Source organism: Ursus arctos, unplaced genomic scaffold, assembly GCF_023065955.2.
Source record: "Ursus arctos isolate Adak ecotype North America unplaced genomic scaffold, UrsArc2.0 scaffold_2, whole genome shotgun sequence".
NCBI lineage: Eukaryota > Metazoa > Chordata > Mammalia > Carnivora > Ursidae > Ursus > Ursus arctos.
This window is the reverse complement of record NW_026622874.1, coordinates 34,152,807-34,175,973: the sequence shown is the minus strand read 5'-3', so window position 1 is coordinate 34,175,973 and position 23,167 is coordinate 34,152,807. Positions and strand designations below refer to the sequence as shown.

General features: G+C 36.6%; 1 protein-coding gene across 5 annotated transcripts in view; it reads right to left on the bottom strand.

The window, feature by feature from the left end:
- CFHR5 (complement factor H related 5) overlaps positions 1 to 23,167 on the bottom strand; it is a 58,698-nt gene that overhangs the window by 33,233 nt on the left and 2,298 nt on the right. For 4 of the 5 annotated variants that reach the window (XM_044377682.3, XM_044377684.2, XM_057314868.1 and 1 more), the window contains exons 2-8: positions 22,201 to 22,398; positions 20,719 to 20,895; positions 14,221 to 14,397; positions 12,718 to 12,900; positions 12,419 to 12,598; positions 6,524 to 6,700; positions 1,491 to 1,673 (exon numbers count right to left, since the gene is read on the bottom strand). In XM_044377682.3, the coding sequence (XP_044233617.1) occupies positions 1,491 to 1,673; positions 6,524 to 6,700; positions 12,419 to 12,598; positions 12,718 to 12,900; positions 14,221 to 14,397; positions 20,719 to 20,895; positions 22,201 to 22,398 (1,275 nt within the window). The remainder of the gene's footprint in view (positions 1 to 1,490; positions 1,674 to 6,523; positions 6,701 to 12,418; positions 12,599 to 12,717; positions 12,901 to 14,220; positions 14,398 to 20,718; positions 20,896 to 22,200; positions 22,399 to 23,167) is intronic. The other variant, XM_044377685.3, reaches the window with a different exon arrangement.

Below are 23,167 nucleotides of genomic sequence, written 5' to 3'. Positions count from 1 at the left end.
TGAATATAATGCAATTAAGTATTCCCCTCTACTGAAATACCTCTAAGCAAAGTTACCAATTACTTTAGGTAGCTAAATTCATTGTTCAACTACCAGTCATCTTGTCTAGTTCTAGGCAGTCTTTGAATGTTCGCTATCCTGTTGAATGACATTTTGCAATATGTCCTTAGCATTGCTTCTGGGACACTAGCTCTGGTAATGTGATTTATGATAAATATTTGGTCTTTCTCCCCATTGCTGGCACAGAGGTCCTAAAACCCTGGGGATTTCCTAAATGATGAGAGCAGTACATGTGTCTTTTGTTACGTCAATGAGATGAATTTTGGAGAACCCATAGGTAACCTGAGGATAGGCTGGTTGCTAGGAGTACTAACCATGTGATTAGAGGGTGGAACTTTCAGTCCCATCTTGACCTGTAGGGAAGGGAGAGGAGCTGGAGGTTTGAATCAATCACCAATGGCCAAAGGTTTAATCAATCACTCCTACATAATGAAGCCTCCATAAAACCCCAAAAGGACAAGATTCTGAGAGTTTCTGGGTTGGTGAACTTGTGGAGGTGTGGGAAAAGTGTGGGCTGGAGACAGCATGGAAGCTCTTGCCCTTTCCTCATACCTTCCCTATACATCTCTCCCATCGGGCTGCTCCTGAGTTAAATCCTTTTATAATAAGCCCATAATCTAGTAAGTAAAATGTTTCTCTGAGTTCTGTGAGCTGCTTTAGCAAATTAACTAAACCCAAGGAGGGGAGTTGTGGGAACCTCCCATGGATAGCCAGTCAGAAGCAGAGATGACAAGCTAAACATGACGGCGTTCTTAACCTATGAAGTCTGATGCTGTCTCCGGGTAGATAAGATAGTGTCAGAACTTAGGTGAATTGTAGGACACCTCACAGGTGTCCAAGACTTGTTTGTTGGGTGCGGGAGAATCTCCGTACAAGCACACACACACACACACACACACACACACACACACACACACACAATGTAATCGTGTCCTAGAATCATTTCATCAGCCTTCCCTAGTTTTTCTTCCACAACTCTGTCTGGCTGCTTCTCACATCCCCGATCTCTAGTAACGGAGAGTCTTCAAGGCTGTTCCTTTGACGTCCTCTCTTATTTAGCCATTCGAATTCTCTATGGGATCCCCTTCAATGCTATAGCTTAAGATATCATCTGTACACTAGCAGGTGCCAAATTTACACCCTGGCCCTGACCCATTACACACCTTAATCTGCATATCAAGTAAATATACTTAAAAGAAGCGAGTATCCAGTTGAGATCTCAAACTTTCTTCTTCTGTGGTCACTGCTGGAAGTACCTCATAGAGAAACAGTTTTTAAAAGTGACAGAATTGGGTAACTAGATGACAATTTAATGCTTTAGAATACAGTGCAATAGATAAATCATAAGTTGTTTTTCCTGTTCTTTAGATAAAGCAAAGAAGGTTAGTAAACAGTTTTTAGGTAGCATTGTTTAGAAATAAACTACTAACCAATACACTGCGGTAATGACTGCCATTGTCCATTTTTACACACTATTTCTCTTGGTCCGTGAAGTAGATAATTTTCTTTGCAGAGGACGGCTACTTTGGCTGTATTGAGATAATTCACTGTGGTTAGCATGTCCTGAGCATTAGGTATCTGAGGTGCAGGTGGACAGAATTCTCTCCATCTTCCTAAAAAAGGTTGGAATTAAATTATTTCATTAGTAAAAGCTAAGGAAAAACAGCTCAACAAGATAATATTTCAGCATAGTGGAACATCCAGTAACTAGTGGCTCCTTCTTTATGTGTGTGTGTGTGTGTGTGTGTGTGTGTGTGTACATATGATGCTATAGTAACAGATACACTTTATCTTAACATAGTTTATGGTTTGCAAAGCACTTTTGTGTTATAACCACTGGATTAAAGTTTCTCTGGTGTTCCCTTCTATTTCCTATTCATTATTCCATCAGTACTCTTGATTTTCAGATTAACCCTTCTACATTTTTTCTAGCTAATTCATATGATTCAAAAAAGTTATGTACAGGTGACTCAAACAAGTTAAAACAAAAAAATTAAAACGGCAATAGTAATGAGAGAACCAACTAAGACTTCCCCTAATAACCTAACCCTTGACCTCAATGAAAGGTTTTCATGATTTGCCTTTTGTTCTAAACATGACAATGACTAGCAATCGATGTAATTAGAATGCCTCTGTTTGAGTAGGAATTAACTCCATTTTGGTGGCTTGGTTTATTCTAAGGGAAAAATTTTAAATGGTCAATTTGGATGCTAAAACACCATTATCTGAGCCACATCCCACCTCCTGACCTAGGCTCGTACAGCTCATTTTTTTTTCTCCAGGACAGACGCTGCTGTCTAGTGACACTTCCCTTCAAAATCATTACAAATAAATTGATAGATATTTTTTATTTCCCACTATACTATTTTCTTTTAAAATCAAGATAGAAGAATGATCTAGTATCTCTTGTTTAAGTACATTTGAAAATATAATAATAATTTGTAGTAAATATCTCAAAAATTATCTTAAATATAACCTAAGATCAGTATAAATTCAGCTAAAACACACATACTACCTGCAACCTGAATTTTACATTGGGTTGTTGCTTATTTTTTCAGGGGAAGGAAGACACACTAGAATTCTATGCCGCAAATCCTCTAAGCAAAAAGTATTTCTGTGAAAAATTAGAGGGGTATCTAGGAGGTGGGACCACTCATGCATATTCCTATGTTCTATATAACTTGCCCTCTTTATTTATCGGTTTAAGAAATATGTGACATAAAAGAATTTAATTCCAGTGACATCATTATTCTAGTCAACCTTTAACAGGGCTGGTCTTTTATGATCTGTTTTGGCTCAATAACTCACTCTGTAAAAGAAGATAAAGATTAGCCTGACATTTTAGCCTGACATTGGGGTGCCTGAGTGGCACAGTTGGTTAAGCGTCCACTTCGATTTTGACTTAGGTCATGATCTCGGGGTTATGAGATCAAGTCCCATATCGGGCTCCCCACTCAGCACAGAGTTGGCTTTGGATTCTCTCTCTCTCTCCCTCTGTCCCTCCCACTTGTGTGTTCTCTCTCTCTCTCTCTCTCAAATAAATAAATCTTAAAAAAAAGATTAACCTGATATTACTGTTATTGTACCTTTTCAATTACTGAAGTCTGATTCACAGGCTAGAGGACAAGCTGTGGAAAGCACGTGAAAAGAAGACCAGGCACATTCAGTAGCTAGATGGGGCAGTTTATTATGTAGAAACTTTCCTACTTCATATCTCATTTCCTCTTTGTTGAGGAATTTTGTAGTGTCATTTATTAATTTTTGTTTAGGTGTTCAAATATTTTTAGTTAAATACAAAATCACAAGGATGAATACTTGGTGGATTTCATCAAGACGCTTGAAAGAGCATCAAGGTCTGTGATGCCAGTCTTGGGAGTCAGCAACCACCTGCTGTCGTCTATCTCTAGAAGTCCCAGTGCAGGGAAATAGGGAGGCTGATGTTGTCTATAATCTCAAGCATATAAATAATTTTAAAAATTGTGAACAAAGCCCCAACTAACCAAATTAAATATTCAAATATCATATAAATATCATTGCTGTTACATTTAGGTAAAAAATTATGCATGATTATGTCAGTTGTCCAACTTACTTTCCTCATGGAAGTATGGACATTGTCTTCAGAAATTTCAACCTAGTATAGATACAGTGCGGTTGAAACGGCACTAATAGAAGAACCTAGAAACAAATTCCAATTTTAATTTTGATCAAGTGATTTCTTGGGGCCTTGTATTCCTGATTTGTAAAATGAAGGACTTTGTTGTCTTTCATAAGAATAAGTCTGACAATGTGTGTGACAAATATTTGCCACTTGATAATGTCTTCACCTAATCTCCACCTGCCACCACCATTACTTCCCAAAATTGTTATTAAATTCTTCTCTCAACTTTCAGGAAGACCTCCTCAATTTTTTACCTCACTCTGGAAAGCTAATTTTATTATCTATAATTACAACCTTTAAGAAAATCAAGTTGATGCAATAAATCAAAATTTTTTATGATTTTTATCTAGCTCATATTGAGTATTTGGGGGATTCTAAATACCACTGTTAATGTGTCCTATAATTTTATAACATTTTTAGTATTAAAAACTATCAGTAATCTGACAACTAACAATGGAGTAATGGAACATTATATACTGCCTTATCTAATACACAAATATATTTAGGTTCTAATGTTAAATCAACCATACAGAATATTTATTAATGTATATGATATGATAATAGGGTTAATAATGAAGTACCACTAAAGTATAATTTTTTTAAAAAGCTGCACAGTAATATCTCCAAAGTGCTTAGAAAAAGTAATGGGCAACCAATTGTTCTCTATACCAAAATTAGTTATGATTACATATGATTATGATAATTACAAAATAAAGAAAATTTCAAATATAGGAAAGCCCAAGAGAATTTACTACTCGAAATCATCCTTTGAAAGAAATCATATAAAATATATACCAATCAGCAAGATGAAGTATTAATTCTTAAAAGAGTATGAAGTCATTAGAAATTGTGAGTAAAAGGATTCTAGAATATGTTTTCAAATATCTTTTTCAAAATTAGTATTATTTCATGGGTCAGCTATAAGTAAAATATTCTATTTCATTGACACTGCTTTTACTTTTATTATTTTGCCTCCTGACATCTGGAGTTTACTTTTCCTAGCTTTAGGGGAGATAGATAGATAGATAAATATCTCCAAACTTTATTCTTTAAGGCTATGTCACTCCCAATTTTGTTTAGGTTGCATCTCATAGGTTTTACTGTATGTTCTTATAATTATCATACAGTTCTTAGTATTGTAAACACTATATTGTCAAGTCATTTGGAAGTGAATTATTTCACAAAATGAAGGGTAGGGGAGTAGATAAATGTTATTTTAAATATTATTTTTTTGTGGTTATAGAAAGTGATCTGTAGGATATTAATATTTGAAACTTGTGAGAATTATTTAATGCACAATAAGTGGTTAACTTAAGCAAACATTCCATGGACATAGAAAAGGTTTTAAAATTCTTGAAACTCTCAGAACAATATTTCTTCCTTATATAAAAATAAAAATATATTGAATAAAGAAATTTAATAAAAATAAAAACATTTTACTTGTTTTAAACAAATTAGTTACCTTAGCTTCTTGAAATTATTGCTAATTTAAATTTAACATATTCTACTTTTTACTCACAATTTCTAATGACATCATGTTCTTTTGTTAAGAATTAACACTTCATGTTGCTAATTGGTATATATTTTATATGATTTCTTTCAAAGGATGATTTTGAGTAGTAATTTCTCTTGGTCTTTCCTATATTTAAATTTTTCTTTATTTTGTAATTATCATAATCATACATAATCATAAATAATTTTTTTTAAGATTTTATTTATTTATTTGACAGAGAGAGAGACAGCCAGCGAGAGAGGGAACACAAGTAGGGGGAGTGGGAGAGGAAGAAGCAGGCTCCTAGCAGAGGAGCCTGATGTGGGGCTCGATCCCATAACGCCGGGATCACGCCCTGAGCTGAAGGCAGACGCTTAATGGCTGCACCACCCAGGCACCCCCATAAATAATTCTGGTATAGAGAACAATTGGTTGCCAATTACTTTTTCTAAGCACTTTGGAGATATTACAGTGTTTATTCTGGCTTCTTATATTGCTGGTGAGAAATCTGAAGTCTACTCTATTTTCTCTATTTTATTGTCATGTCTCTGTAAGCACTGTATCTTCTCTATATCTGGTTTATTTTAATTTAACATGGTGCCCATTTTATAATTGTTTGTAATTTATAATCCTGTTACTCAAATAATTTGAAAATAAGCTTTTGATGAATGTGAGATTTAATCTTAAGAAAATAATTTCTTAATCAGATCATTTTTCTTCTCTACTTTCTACTTTTGGTTCAGAATTTATAATATCTGTTAGTTATCCTTCACAACATCATTTGGGTTTTAATTATTTCCTAACGTTACTGATGACTGAGTTTCTGTTCTATTTTTACAGTTCTCTTTTTTTCTTTTATGATTTCAAGAGATTGTAATAGAGTAAAAAGGGGCTTACTCCATCATCTTTACCAGAAGGCAAGTGTTTTTAAATGATAATATTTGTCTGAAAATAGCATTATGAGTGGTTTCAAACTTCATCATCAGCTTAAAAATTACTTATTGGGGTGCCTGGGTGGCTCAGTTGGTTGAGCATCTGTCTTCAGCTCTGGTCCTGATCTCGGGGTCCTGGGGTAGAGCCCCACACCAGGCTCTCTGCTTGGCGGGGAGTCTGCTTCTCCTTCTCCCTCTACCTCTCCCTCCTACTTGTGCGCGCTCTCTCTCTCTCTCTCTGTCTCTCAAATAAATAAATACAATCTTAAAAAACAATTATACATCACAATAAATAATTTAATTTAAAAGCATACTAATTACAAGAGCAATTTTCTGATAAAGCTGTAACAAGGCCTACAAAATCTTCAAAACAAGCCTTACCTCTGCAGTCTGGTTCAGGATACCATTTCCCATTTATGCAGATTGATTGCATGCGTCTGACCTTCCCCAAACATCTGTAATTTATTCTGGCACTATGATTATATTCACGCACAAGTAGATTCATCGGCATTTCTGTATGAAGTATTGGTCTTCTGCAACTCTTAAGTTGGTTTGTTTCTACAAAAAAGAAAAATATTCATACATGATAAGAATGTTGAGCAGAAACTAGCAATTATTTCAATAAAACGTCTGAAATAGTAATGGTATAATTAAATTCTGTCTGATGCCTTCAAGCAATATCACATAAAGTTATTCTTAGTTTCATTGCAGAGACTATGCTGTTGAAAAAGGAAAAAGGAAACAAAAACCCGTATTCCATCTTTGAATGACAAAAAAATATGTTGAAATCTTTTGGGAAATGGGAGTGCAAGATAGATTAGTCCGGTCCAGGGTCTTGACTAGAGAGGACAGTCCTTATGAAACTTCATTCAGCCTAATTTTTAAAGGCCATGAAAAGGCATACATATATAATTGTTTTCCACTACATTATGTTAAATAAATGTTGTCACAGTATTTCAATAATAAAAAGGGGTAATGCATGAGTAGGTCTGTGGGAAGTACAGTATTAGGAGAGATAAATCTGGATGTCACTTGAGGTTCAATTACTCCCACATTTCAGAGGCTTAGTAAGGACCCTGACTCAACAAATCCGAGTAAGCTCAAAGAAAGAACACCCTAATGACAGCACTCAGAACAAGCATTTACGATGGGCCACTTGCTTGTCTAGGTAGTTTTTATTGTTCTAATTCTTCCCTACTGTCCATAAATATATAGATCATTATGGAACCTTTCCTGAGGGTGTCAAAGGATGGGATAATGAGACATAGATTGCTCTGCTACTTCTCTCTATGTGTTTTCCTCCAATAATCCCTATTTTTAGATTTACCCTATGTGATGCTAGTGATTGGATGTCTGTATTCCCCTTACATAAAAATTGTTGACCATGAACATATACTATTTACACCTTTTTATAATCAAGTCCAGGCTCTTGGGGCTGGAACACATTCCCTCCCCACAGGTCATCGTGAGTGGACGGTGACCGGGTTCCGCAACAGCTACAGTTTTCATCCCCAGGAGTGGGGAGGCCAGTTGAGAATCCAACAATCTAGGAGATGAGGGAAGAAAGTGGTTCTGGGTTTTCTACTTTAGAGTCTTGAAGAATAGCCGCAGAGAGTCTGCTAGTCTTTAAAGTTTAAAATTAGAGGCTTGAATATATTGGGATTGCTGGACATAGGCCAAAGGAGAATGGTATCTGAGGACATCAGGAGAAAATACTTCTGCATTATGTCTGACAGCCCAAGGACTGCCAGAATGCCAAGAGCAGAGCACACAGGCTGGTGGGCTGACAGAAAAACCTGAAATGGATTTCACAACTTCTGTGGAAGACAAACTAATCAGAAAATCTAGAATGGAGTTAAAAGAATTAGAGGCACAGGAAGAGCAAGACTCAGGCCTATTTCCTAGGTCATGTATCCAACTCTCTCTAAGAGGAGATTCCAAACACCCTAGAACTTGAGGAAACTTAGGCTATATGATTATTATTTTGTCTTTTGTTTCTGGACCAGGCAGAGGTATTTTTATGAGCTAAAGCAATAAAATAAAAGAGATTAATTATTTATAAAAATAAAATATCCAAATTCGTTATTAGAACTAATATGGGAATTCAGCAAGATTTTGCTGGAAACAAAACTAATATACAAAATTAAATTATAATCTTGCATGTAGAAAGTATAACTTTTCATGTATATAAATTAATAGAAGCTCTCATTTGTTTTATCAATAGAATCCCAAAGGACTTAGGGAAAAAACTTATTTAGAAATAATTTTAATGAGGTTTGATATAAGACCTGAATAAATAGATTGAAACATTATATTCATGAGAGGAAGAGTCAATAATAAATAAAATTGATTACAATTAGCTGAATTTATAAATTTCATACAATCCCCAAAAAAACTGAACCAGAATTATCAAAGAACTTGGTTTTAAAATACAGATGGATTGGGGCATTTTAAAGAATAGCCAAGATAATTCTAGTAACTAAATAATAAAGATTGTTATAATAATAATGATTTTTCCATATTAGTATAAGAATAGACAAACAGGTTAAGGGAGCAGAATAGATAATCTAGAAATAGACATATTTATAAATAGGGTACTACTAAATGGCATATGGGGAAATAAATATTAGCAGAAAATAGAACAGGCAATTCTCTTAATATTGATATAGTTTTCCACATAGAGACAAAAGCACTCTAATATAATGTAAATATATCAGATACATTATAAAGAAATAAATCTTAGTAATGAGATCATAATGCTTAGAAAAAAAGGGAATATCTTTATGCACCTAAAAAAGTAAGGGATTCCTCAACAAGATACATATACATATACAATTGAAGAAAGGAAGATTGATCAATGAGTTTAAACAAAACCTTACAATGAAAAAGATATCACAGAAACATTACAAAAAAACAAATATACTTTAAAACATTTACAATATAATTACGAGAAGATTCGATTCAGAACTCAAATAAATCTTAAAATCAGTAAGACAATACAAAATAAAAGAAAAATGCTCTTTGCACAGAAGAGAAAATCCTAGCCACCAACGGATATTTGTACTAATGCTCAAAATTACTATTATTCAGAAAAATAAAATTAAATATGGATAATGATTTTGACCCATTGACCTGGAAACAATTCAAAAATATTAAAATATCAAGTGGTGACAAAGAAGAGTAAGATCTCTGTATATAGTTGGCCGTACCTTGTAAAGTCAAAAGTATCTACAACCCGAATCCATTAACACCACTTGTAGGCATACGCTTAGGGAACCACTGAAGCATGTCTCTTAAACCAGGACAAAAATAAATAATGTCCAAGCTACATGCAAAAGAATGAAACTTGACCACTCTCTCACACCATACACAAAAATAAACTCCAAATGGATGAAAGACCTCGATGTGAGACAGGAATCCATCAAAATCCTAGAGGAGAACACAGGCAGCAACCTCTACGACATCGGCCAAAGCAAACTTTTTCATGACACATCCCCAAAGGCAAGAGAAACAAAAGATAAAATGAACTTATGGGACTTCATCAAGATAAAAAGCTTCTGCACAGCCAAGGAAACAGTCAAAAAAACTAAGAGGCAGCCCACGGAATGGGAGAATATATTTGCAAAGGACACTACAGATAAAGGACTGGTATCCAAGATCTACAAAGAACTTCTCAAACTCAATACACGAGAAACAAATAAACAAATCAAAAAATGGGCAGAAGATATGAACAGACACTCTTCCAATGAAGACATACAAATGGCTAACAGACACATGAAAAAATGTTCAAAATTATTAGCCATCAGGGAAATTCAAATCAAAACCACACTGAGATACTACCTCACGCCAGTTAGAATGGCAAAAATAGACAAGGCAAGAAACAACAATTGTTGGAGAGGATGTGGAGAAAGGGGATCCCTCCTACATTGTTGGTGGGAATGCAAGTTAGTACAGCCACTCTGGAAAACAGTGTGGAGGTCCCTTAAAAAGTTAAAAATTGAGCTACCCTATGATCCAGCCATTGCACTACTGGGTGTTTACCCCAAAGATACAGACGTAGTGAAGAGAAGGGCCATATGCACCCCAATGTTCATAGCAGCAATGTCCACAAGAGCTAAATCGTGGAAGGAGCCAAGATGCCCTTCAACAGATGAATGGATAAAGAAGCTGTGGTCCATATATACAATGGAATATTACTCAGCTATCAGAAAGAACGAATTCTCAACATTTGCTGCAACATGGACGGCACTGGAGGAGATAATACTAAGTGAAATAAGTCAAGCAGAGAAAGACAATTATCATATGATTTCTCTCATCTATGGAACATAAGAACTAGGATGATCGGTAGGGGAAGAAAGGGATAAAGAAAGGGGGGGTAATCAGAAGGGGGAATGAAACTATGAGAAATAAACTGAGGGCCTCAGAGGGGAGGGGGGTGGGGAATTGGGATAGACCACTGATTGGTAGTAAGGAGGGCACCTATTGCATGGTGCACTGGGTGTTATACGCAACTAATGAAGCATCGAACTTTACATCGGAATCCGGGGATGTACTGTATGGTGACTAACACAATATAATAAAAAATCATTAAAAAAAAAAAAGTAAGTAAATAAATAAATAAATAATGTCCATTTCCAATAGATAATGAAGTGATAAAACAAGGTACATTCTTTTTTTTTTTTTTTTCTTTTTTTGACAGAGAGAGAGACAGCCAGCAAGAGAGGGAACACAAGCAGGGGGAGTGGGAGAGGAAGCAGCAGGCTTCCAGCGGAAGAGCTTGACGTGGGGCTCGATCCCAGAACTCCGGGATCACGCCCTGAGCCGAACGCTTAACGACTGACCCACCCAGGTGCCCCCCAAAACAAGGTACATTCTTAACGGAGATTACAGCACAATAAAATTACAATGTTGAAGGAAAGAGCATTTTGCAAGCAGACAATAATTTTGTGTAAGATTAGGGAAAAAAACACAAAAATCTCATCCTACACGTTTTAAAAAATAATATATATGTATATATATATTACACACACACACACACACATATATATATATCCCCCCAAAAGTAGAAAGTACAAATTCTACTCAATTGGTATTTCTTTTGGGAGGATGATAGGATGACGGATACTTCCCTTTTTCTTCAATGCTGTTATTTAAATGATTTATTCTATTACCAAGTATTTGAAGGAAATAATGTCAAAAATGTAAATTCGAAATAGTGGAACATGGATGTTTTACAGCATTCTCTTTGTTTTTCCCCATTTTTTTCAACCTTAAGCAAAAATTGAATCAAAGTACTTCAGCTATGTCTTATCTAGAACCTCTCCGGGTCTACAACTGGTCTAGGCTGAGGAGGAGAGAGATGAGAACGAGTTCTGAGACGTTAAAAATGTCAAGTAAAGCCTAGATGGACTTCCTATGTGTGTGACAAAGGCTAGGCCAACAGAAAGTAGAGTGCAAGAATGTGAGACAAGCAAAGAAAGCTGATACCAAATGGACCATGCCCCAGAGGAGGGACCTATAGCATAAAACCCCAAAATAAGTATGAAATAAGTTACTGACACAGACTCTTAACATTTTATGTAAACCTAAATGAATGATTACTAAGGTAGTGAATTTGAGATTGGGTCCCTACAGATGGGCCCCGCTGTTCTGGCAGGGTACAATCTAAACAAGAAGACAAGTATCTATTAGGTACAAGACAATGTGATAAATGTACACTTAGCACAGTGGAGAGACTATCTCGTTCTACTAGAGTTTTGGGAGCAGAGTGTGGGTAGTGGAATATGAACCCGGAGACGTTTCAGAGGTGAGTGAATTTTGAGTTGAATCTTGAAAGTGAATAGTTTTACATGGAAGTCAAGTGGAGAAAGACATTTCAGGAAGAAAACAAAGGCACAAATGAAGAAAGCCACGAAGATTTAAAAGAACGTGGCTTATCCAGAAGCTAAGGAAACTCAGTTTTGCATGGCTCCATCACATAGTGAAGATGAGCTGCGGTGGGAGGTACTGGAAAGAGCAATCTGATATTATTCCGAAGCAGAAGTTCCAACTCTCATGGTTCACAGAGCCTTTAGCATCTCAGTAATTTTGCCCAGTGTACATGGGTCAGAGAAGATCTTCAACAATTCAGTTTCTTAAGTAATTAGGAGCAAAGAATTTAGCGTCTTCTATCCCAATTATTTAATACCTGATGGGTACCAGCATGTGCTGGTCTAAATATATTTACTGATTTAAAAAATAAGCAATCAAATACAAAAGTAAGAAGCGTATTCTCACCAACACACTTAGGAAGTTCAGTCCACATTCCATCAATACAGGTAATTACGTTATTTCCAATCATTGTATGTGTATCTCTGCAACTCAGCTCCACAGAGACACCATGTTGAAGGGGAAGACTAGAGAACTGGGCATAGCCATCCTTGAGGTGAGGGACGGAGCCACATGCTTTAACCTGTCCTAAAAAAATGTAATAAAAGATCTGCTTACTTTTAACATATCTTAAATCTTTTTATATATGTATTTATATGTAAGTGTGAAGTTTTAACTGTTCTGTTTAAACATTAACATCTATTTACCAACGCAAGTGGGCAAATTTGTCCATTCTCCATCGATGCACTGTACTTTCTTAGGCCCCGTCATTAGAAAATATGGAGGGCAGTCATATTCCACCGTCTCGCCGTGTCTATATTCTTCTTTCATTACAGCCTTCATTTTGCCATTGGGGAGTTGAGGAGGTTGACCACATGACTGTACTTGCCCTATCATAAAGAAACTATTTAAATAATGCTAAAAGAGTCTTATGAATCTGGCAAAATGTGGAATTACTGCTTTTTGGTTGACCTAGAACTTAATTATTTTATGCTACATTCCTATTTTTTTTCAGGTTTGCTTGTTACTGTGTACATAGTGTATTGAGTAATCTTTTTCTCAAATATTGGCTTTTTATTATAAACAATTCTGAATAAATTAAAGAAAAATGAACACATATACTGATCACCTAGATATATATGAATGTTACCTTTTGCCCAATTTAGTTAATCTTTTTTTCAATGTAATTTATGTATCTATTTATTTAAGATGTTACTTATTTATTTGAGAGAGAGTGCAGAGAGAGAGAAAGAGAGAGAGAAAGGGGGGCACAAGCAGGGGGAGAGGCAGAGGGAGAAGCAGACTCCCCTTTGAGCAGGCAGCCTGACTCAGGGCTTGATTCCAGGACCCTGGGATCATGAACTGAATGGAAGACAGAGGCTTAACCAACTGAGCCACCCAGGAGCCCCCAAAGTAATTTAAAGTAAATGATAGACATAGTAAGATTTTACTTCTAAATTCTTCAGAATGCCTATCTAAGAAATAAGGATATTGATCTGCATAAACAAAACACCTTATTGCATTTCTTTAAATTAGCAATAATTTTTAGTGCTATCTTATATCTTTTCTATATGTAAATATCTGATTGCCCCAACCCCCAATATTTTGCAGGTTATTATAACCAGGATATTAATTGTGCTCCTAAAGATTTTAAAGTAGTTCAATAATCTGGATATCATATAAAAGTAAGTAGTTATCAAATATGTGGTATGATATACATATGCAATTATATTTATTGCATGTTTTCATTAATGAATATCTATAAATATATAAAATAATTTTATCAAATATTCTGAAAAAGTAATGTCATCCAAAGCAAGTAACAAATCATTAGTTTCTATTGAATAATTCATATGTTTATTTGATTACTTTTTGATTACTTAATAAATGTAACAAGGCCCATACAATCTTTTTTAAAGCATAATTTTTTTATTGCATTTGGGGGGAAATCCCTAACACTTCCCTATTCTGGCAACTTTATTTTTATTTCTAAAACTCCATCACATATTTCAAAACAGAGGTAGAATTACACCTTGATAAAGGAAACATAAATAATCTATGGCCAAGCACCTCCTCTCCTTCTCAGTTAAATTACTACCTTTGCCATTTTTTTGCAGTTTGTCAGATTATATATATAAGACCAATAAAATACATAGACATTAATATAAATTGATATAAGTTGTTTCATCAGTTCTAAAAAAAATATTGACCTTTGCATGTTGGAAAATTAGGTGACCATCCAAAGTAATAGCATTGAACTGAATCTGGTCCAACTCTTGTAAGTCTTTGTCCACAGGAAAATTGCAACACATCTCCAGCTTTATATTTTACTTGTCTTGGATAAACATCTACATTTGCTTTTAAAACTGGAAGAAGACATTCTATATCTAAAATAAAATAAAAGTAAATAAATATGTGTGAAATAATCATTATAATATTAAATTTAATATACGTTATTAAATAGCAGGGGGCTTCATACGCAGGGGGCCTTATATTCTTACCTTCAAAAAAAACCCAAATTATTTACACCCAACAAATATGTGTAAGCCCCTCTGGAGAAATTAGGGTTGAACAGCAAGGTAAAATTTTGTATGACAATCTCCTCAGGACTGTAATAAATAAATCCTGAGCCATCACTTATAAAGTAAATTATTTCATTCATTTATTTAACAATAAAAGTTTAATAATTTTAAGTAGGGGGGACATTAAAAAGCAAATAATTCCTAACTTTACAAATGGGGAACTGTATTTAGTAAATGGACTTTTTCAAAAACACATGGCCAAGTTGCTTCTAGGTGTTCAGAATCTTTCCATTATACGCAATCACATCTCTAATATCTTTCTAAAAACCAATGCTTTCTGAATACCTTCTGATTCAAGTAAAAATGGATATGTATATATGAATATATATGTGTATTTTTCTCATTTAATCTGTTATTCATGGTTCATTTATAAAATTAGATATTGAAATTCACATGTGAAAAAATAAATGACAGAGGCACCTGGGTGACTCAGTCAGTAAAGCGTCTGTCTTTGGCTCAGGTCATGATCTCAGGGTCCTGGGATGGAGCCCCACATCAGACTCCCCCCTCAGTGGGGAGTCTGCTTCTCCCTTTCCCTGTGCCTCTCCCCTCTCCTCGTTCTCGCTCTCAAATAAATAAATAAATAAAATATATTAAAAAAAGAAAATAAATGACATTCAAGAGAAATATTCTCAATAAATCAAGCACATATCACAAAAACATGATGAAATATTTTCTAACTAAATCTCAGAACTACTATTTAAACTAGCCAGTTTTATGCATTGTTATTGGCAGGTTAATAGTTTAATAACAGCTTGAACGTATTCCCCTGAAATGTGACTCACTCAGCTTTAGGAAAATTGCACCCTATATCTTTGTATTTTATTCCAATAATATTGCATGACAGTTTGTTATTGGTGGTTTATATGCCCTTCTAATCCAATTGCAAAAAAAAAAAAGCTATTGAAAATAATTGATGTTGGCTGATGTAGGATTTTCCAGCTGATTTATTCAAGTGTGGTTATGACATGGTATTATAGACAGAGCAATGGCCTCCCCAAAATGTCCACATCCTAATCCCTAAAACCTGCAAATATGTTACCTTCCTTGGAAAAACAGACTTGGTAGAGACAATTAAGTTAAAGACCTTGAGATGGAGAGATTATTTTGAGTTATTTGTACGGTAGTGGACCCAATGTAATCACAAGAGTTCTTACAAAAGGGAGCAGAGGTGTCAGAATCAAAGCGGGAGTTGTGACCACAGTAGCAGAGGCTGGAGTGGTATGAGGAAGGGCAGTGAGCCAAGAAGCGCAAACAGCTTCGAGAAGCTGAAAAGGCAGAAACAGATTCTTTCCTAGGACCTCCAGAAGGAACTGTGACTCAACATCTTAATTTCAGGACTTTTGACCTCCAGAACTGTAAGATAATAAGTTTGCCTTGTTTTAAGTAATTAGGTTTGTGGTTATTTGTTACAGCAGCTGTAGAAAACTAATATACATGGAGAAAAAATGAAGAGACATATTTAAGGAAGGGTATGATTTGGATGACCTGAAGGCACTCTGTGCTGCATTGAAGTCAAAGACTCTGCAGCACCAAGAATGAACTGCAATATAAACTATGGACTTCGGGTGATTAGGACGTGTCAAATTGTTCAACTGTACAAATACAGCACGCTGGTCAGTTAAGTTGATCATGGGACAGACTATATGGCATGTGTGGGGCAAGGGGCATGTCTCTGTACCTCCCCGCAACTGTGCTGTGAAACCCAAACTGCTCTGAGATACACAAAAAACCAACTCTTGGACTATAAATTTCTTTTTAAGATTTTATTTATTTGAAAGAGAGAGAGAGCACAGAAGGAAAGGGAGAAGCAGACTCCCCACTGCGCAGGGAGCCCAATGTAGGACTTGATCCCAGGACCCTGAGACCATGACCTGAGCCGAAGGCAGATGCTTAATCGACTTAGCCACCCAGGAGCTCCAAGTCTCTGACCTTAAATCATGAGTTTATAATCAAGTGACTAGGAAAAGGATGAAAATCAAGGAGTAAAATATCTTAAGTTGCTGTAGCATGCTTAGCAAACTATAACCTTGGTAATGTTTGCCTAATTTTGAATTCTTTGGCAGTTTGAATTCAAGGTATCTTTCCAAAAGCGTTCATCTTGGTCGTAAATATTACAATGCATGCGGCACGTAAACAACATCATTTTGGCTGAGCCTAGTACTTTTCAAAGATCTTTTATTAAGTCAATATTTAACATTGGTCTCGGGGCACCTCGGTGGCTCAGTCGTTAAGCGCCTGCCTTCGGCTCAGGGCGTGATCCCTGAGTCCTGGGATCGAGCCCTACATCAGGCTCCTCCGCTGGGAGGCTGCTTCTTCCTCTCCTACTCCCCCTGCTTGTGTTCCCTCTCTTGCTGGCTGTCTCTCTCTGTGTCAAATAAATAAATAAAACCTTTAAAAAAACATTGGTCTCTTCAAGCTATGTGGAGACACCTTAAATTTTGATGATTGTTCTTTAGGAAACATCTTTCAGTAGAGTCTACTAAAAAGAAATACATGCAGAATTACTCTTATTTCCTAGAAGAGAAAGTACGTACCATACCCTGTGGGCAAGATGGGACCAGCCATCGTCACCACATCCTATGGAACCCGGGATGCTTCCATCTCTGCTTTTATATCCATCATGGTGTTCATAGCCCAACTCGTCACTGAGTATAAACCATATGCTCTTACCTTTGTTTCTGGCATTCACTAATACTGGCAGGTCATAAGACTCAAAGGCATATTAAAAATCAGGGTCTTATTTCCAATGTTATCCCAAACACACAACAAGCAGACAAAAACCTTTAACCGTTCTGTACTAATGGATAAAGTATCTTTTAGGAAATGTTATTATGAATAATTTAGTAAACATTGATTTTAGGTTCATTTTCCTTATATATCAACTCCTAAATAAATTCTACTATTTTACAATCCATATAAGTATTCTACTATATAAAGATATATGTCTATTGCTATATCTACCATCTATAGGATTCTGTACATTCTATTGGTAGCCCAGTGAGTACCCGATGTGTGTATATGTACGGGCGTATGGAAATGTATCCTCCTCACAGGAGACATTAGTTCTCTAGGTCAGAGACGAAATAGGTGCTTACTCACAAAGAGCCATATTGCCAGTTCTCTGAGCTCCAGTCTCTAATCTGTTAGACTCCTGTTCATCAGATGCAGTGAGAGCCCGAGGTGGTGGTGCTCAGGCAGGGGCTTTGCAGCAAAGGAAAGGAACCTGTGAAGTAAGAGGCTTGGACCTTTGCAGGGCAGCTGGCACATTGGCCCATCCTCCCCGCGAGACAGAAAGGGATGGAGACCATTGCTCTGCAACAGACAAATTCGTGGGGAGAGAGAGGAAGGTTTTTGCGACTCTGCAATGTAAGCAAATGGCTCCAGAAAGATGCTGTCGGTCTCACTGGAGGTACACGCTAGCTCCAGGGTCCAAGGCATGCTCGCAAGCTAGTCATGTTCTAGCCAAGGTTGCTGGCACTCTTCGTTCAGGAGACTGGGACCATACAGAAATGGGAAAACATCACAGAACTGTCTCCTAGGTATGTGTTGTAATGAACTTATTGAAGCATAAAATGCACGTAGACGAATGTAAAAATCAGAAGTTCAGTAAGTTTTACAAAATAAGCACACCTCTGGAACTGCCATCCAGTTAAAACAACAGAATTATTACTCACAGTTTCAAAGTTCCTCACGACCCCTCCAACCACTAACTTTCTCTTTACTGCAAATAGAATAAGTTTGCCCGTTTTAAAATTTATGAAATTTTTTAACCTCATTTTCGTATTGGTGAATGTCAGCATTGTTTTTGTGATTAGCTGTAGTTTATCACATTATTTCATTATTTAAATAGATCACATTTTTAAAGGTTAAGTACACATTTTAAAATCATCTAAAAGGACCGGTGGTAACATCCTTCTGATAGAATTACTAAAATTTAAAATTTAATTTACTTGCATATTACTTTCCTAAAGAAAATGCTTCAATATGAATAACATGGATGACTTTCCTTTAAGAGTGAAGCCAATATATTCTTTTAAAACGTGTGATTTACAATGTTGTTAACATTGCCACAAGATATAAAGGCATATGTATACCACGGTTGATTTAATGAAGTGATTAATGATTTTATCAGCATCCCCACAGTTATTCTGGGGAACAAAAGGTGCGCAAGCTTCAGAAAAAGTTTAGAACTCTTGTTCTAAATATTTATTTTTCTGTATTCTTTTTCTGTATTCCCGCTATTTCTTTCCTCTTTCTGAGTCTCTCTCCACCATTTTGTTATCCAGTCATTCTCTCTTCCCTTGCCACTCTAATTCTTGTTAGCCATTTTTCACTAAATATTTGTCCATAAATCTAACACAGTTGGTAGAAAATGGGAGCTTCCACCACAGGTGGAAACAATGTAGGGATTTAGAGACACATTGTTAGATTTTAATCATTGTTGCCTAGATAGTTCAGCATACTCATTTTGTGGCAGGCTCAGTAGCCTGAGCTCAAATAGGTGATCATTTACTCATGGACGCAGAGGTGATTTTTCTCAGAACCCACGCTGGAGTCCAGTTGCCCTGAAATGTCATTGACTTTCCACGGTGTTCTTGATCCAACACCCAACCTTGCATACGCAGAATTTTTCAAAGGGTAATGGAGTCTCAAAAAATGTACACAGAAACCAGCTTGTGTGAGCTACTACTGGTCAAACTGAGTTGTTAGGCCTCTAAAATATAATTGTTGGGCGGACAGTTGCCATTATTCCACAAAATGAAGAAAGATGGTTCTCGAGACAGAGATGACGATGAAATATTTACACTGTAACTGAAGCCTCATAAATCATGAGCTCTGTTCTACCACTGGACATTTCAGGTAGGAAGTTAATAAATGTGTTCTTTTATTATTTTTCTGCAAGTATTAGTCATGTGTAAGTCTCTCGTAATTGAGATTGTGGCCTAACTGGTAACTAAGTATTTTAATTCAAGCTGCTTTAAAAAGACTCTACCTTCTAGAAGTTTAAATTTAAATAATGAAGTTGTAGAATAACATTTAAAAAAAAATGTCAGAAGACTTCATTTCCTGATAAGATAGATTAGCTAGTATCAGCATAGCAGCTACCAGAAAAAATGTTAGAAGACTCTACAAACATATCTCTAAAAAACTGGAAACTATTCAATGCAAGTCTGTGATGAGTAAAAAAAAAAGGGGGGGGACACCCAAACCCCAAAGCACAGTCTATGACTGTTTCAGCTTCCTACTAGGAGAGCACTTTCCAGACTGTCTTGCAGAGGGGGTGGAGGGGAGAAGCCATGCCGAGTCCAGGGGTCTTCCTGAATAGAGAAGAGCGAGATCACAGTACTGAAGAGCGTGGTGGCTAGAATGGCTCGAGCGTACAGGGCAGAGTAACAGAGAAAGGGTATATGAGGAGTAAGAGCTAGAGAAGTTTGCTTAAGAGTGTTCTTGAGTCTTCTGTTGATTGCTAAGCTGTGCAAGCACAGGCTGGAATTCCATGAACTGGCTTCAGAATGATTGCCCGTGAGTTGTAAAGATGAAGAGTTACAAGCGTTCACACAGGTCTGGGGGATGCCATCGTATTATACTGTTTCTTGAGTTGTTTTCCAAATTCTAAGCTACTGACAAATAAACATCACACTCACAGGCACAATATATTTTAAACATAGAAACTGATTGTTTATGGAATTAAGCTTATGAAGTTAATATACACACATAAAATAACTACAATAAACTGTCTTAGTCATAAGACATTTTAACTAGGATTGGACTTACGTTCACTTACATAGTCTATTTTCAGTTTAATACTCCAGTTTTAAATAAAGTTCATTTCCAACTAACGTGATAATTTTCACGTAAGCAATAAATGGGTGTTCCTTTAACATAAAGGGACTGCCTTCAAAACGTTTGTATTGCCTAATATTTCTATTTATTGCATGCTCTGCATCTGTGTAGGTGGGCAAACTACGTTATTTGTATTTCTATCAGACTCAACTGGAACTGAAAAACAAATGCATAACGATAAAGGCCAGTGGTGAGAGCTACATTTAGCCCCTGAAACAGATACATTTTTAAAAAAATCACATCACATGCCAGGATGTGACAGGATAGCATTTTACTTACTGGTGGAGCTGCATTTGGGAGGAGAAGACCAGCCATCTTCCAAACATGTGATGGTGTCACTATTATCAGGAAGGCTGTAGCCGACATCACAGACAATTTGTACAATGTCACCTTCCAGGTGTGTTTGTCCTGAAGATGCAGAATGACCATTTTCCACAGAAGGAAAGAAACACAGTCCTAAGGACCAAAAATTGCTTAATGTACAAGATGGAAGTGGTAAAAAAAACAATTAAATTTGCTTTTTACAATTTTTTTTTTTAAGATTTCATTTCTTTATTTATTTGACAGAGAGACAGCCAGTGAGAGAGGAGTGGGGAGCGGAGAGGAAGAAGCAGGCTCCCAGAAGAGGAGCCCGATGCGGGACTCAATCCCTAACACCAGGATCACGCCCTGAGCCCAAGGCGTCAGACGCTTATCGACTGAGCCACCCAGGCGCCCCTGCTTTTTACAATATTTTAAGAAGAATGGCAAACTTTCAAAATGGAAATCAGGTATGAAAACAAAATTTCTAAAGAATTCTGATCATGCTACTACATATATGATAGTACGAAATATACGAATATATTTCATACATGGAAGTAAATTAACATTTCATTCTGTTCTATGGTTTTTACAAAAAATATTTTATTTTTATAAACCTTTCTAGGTATAAAATTAGATTTTAATATATCCATTTCTCTCTTAATTCTCATAAATGTTTCTTACAGAAGGATAAAGACCATTACTGTCTCCTTTGTTGGCTCATATTTTCTGCTACCCATTGTTTTTTTCTTTTTTTTAGATTTTATTTATTTATTTGAGAGAGAGAGAGAGACAGAGAGAGTGGAGGGGAGGGGCAGAGGGAGAGGGACAAGCAGACTCCTCAGTGAGTACAGAGCCCAGCACGGGGCTCAATCTCATGACACTGAGATCATGACCTGAGCTGAAATCAAGTATCGGGTGCTTAACTGACGGAGCCACCCAGGCACCCCCCCACTACTTTTTGCTTATATACCTATTCTCTGCTGAGTCTGCTCTTCACATTCATGGAAGGATTAATCTAGATATCACTGTAAGAATAAAAGACATGTTTTATGGAAAATATGAAAGTGAAAATATTTACACCGACACAATCTTTGCAATATTCAAGAGAATGGTAAGTTTCAAAACAAATTGTGTACGTAAAAAGATTTGTGTTAAAGGAAAAGTACGCCCAGGCTGATACCAAGCAAATATTAGGAAATACATATTAATAGTCAAATATATAAATCATCAGTTTTTAAAATTAAAATATGTAAAGCACTTCTAGGTAACACAAGAAAGTACACATACTTATTCTTCATTTAGTTTTCATAAAAGGCTTCTCAAGAAAGGACGACATCTCTCATCTTCGCTGACTCGTCCTGAGCCCTGGGACTGTCTGCCAGGAGCCAACATCCCACCTGGCGCATCTCTATTTACTGAGTGTTGCAGCCACATCTACGGGCCAGGGCATTTACTCACTGAGACACTTGGGCGTTGGCGACCATCCTTGCTCCGTGCAGATGATGCGAGTCCAAAAGGATCGTGAAGGCGATGCAAAATTATATTCACAGGAATAATAATAAATTTCCCCGATAGATATTGGCAAAAGCTCCTCAGGCTTCTCTTTGCCATATATAATTCCGTGGTTAATTTTTGGAAAATTACAATAGGAAAATGCTGGGAAAAATAAGACAAAACTGAAGAATTAACCTACGTCAGTGAATCATTAAATCATTTTAATCATCTTTGATTTTTTTTTCTTTCATCCAGCTCCAGCTCCTCTACCTTAACCAATCGAGAACAAAAAACGATCTCTAAGAGTATTTGAAAAGCCCATTGTCAATGAACATGAGATTTATGTTTGGAGTCATGTGGCATAAACTCTCTTCCGCAGTAACTTTGAGAAGAAAATCCCGCGCAAGGATCTACGAGCGGCTGCCGAGCGGAGCAGCGAGCGGCCGGCACAGGTCCACACCGCGCGCTGGCAGGCAGGGATAGAGTCGTGTGGGCTCTCTGGGCTTTTCTTTTCTCTGTTCTGATTCAGACTCTGTGCTGTCTGGTTTTTCCTGGTGCCCTGAGGATGGAGCAGTTTTGTTTTCTCCTCATGTGAATAAAGAAAACAACTTCCAGAAATTCAGCTCACCAACCGGTTTCCCCGGGAAATTCTCCTTTGCCTTTGTCTAGAGGTGACTTCCCATGTGGCACAGTATTTCACGCTGGGGATTCCTGTGATGTTTAACCTGTGAAACCCGAGGTTACTTATCTGTTTACAATTTGACACGTGGTAGTTTTGGAGAAGATGTGGAGGAAAACATGGACAGTTGCACCCCCCATAATTCTTTTTCCAGATATGCTTTGCCCTCCCCTCAAATTATAGCGTTGGATTTCCATGCATTTCTACCTGTGTATACTTTGCTATCCAGAATAAGGTCCCTTCCATTCTCCG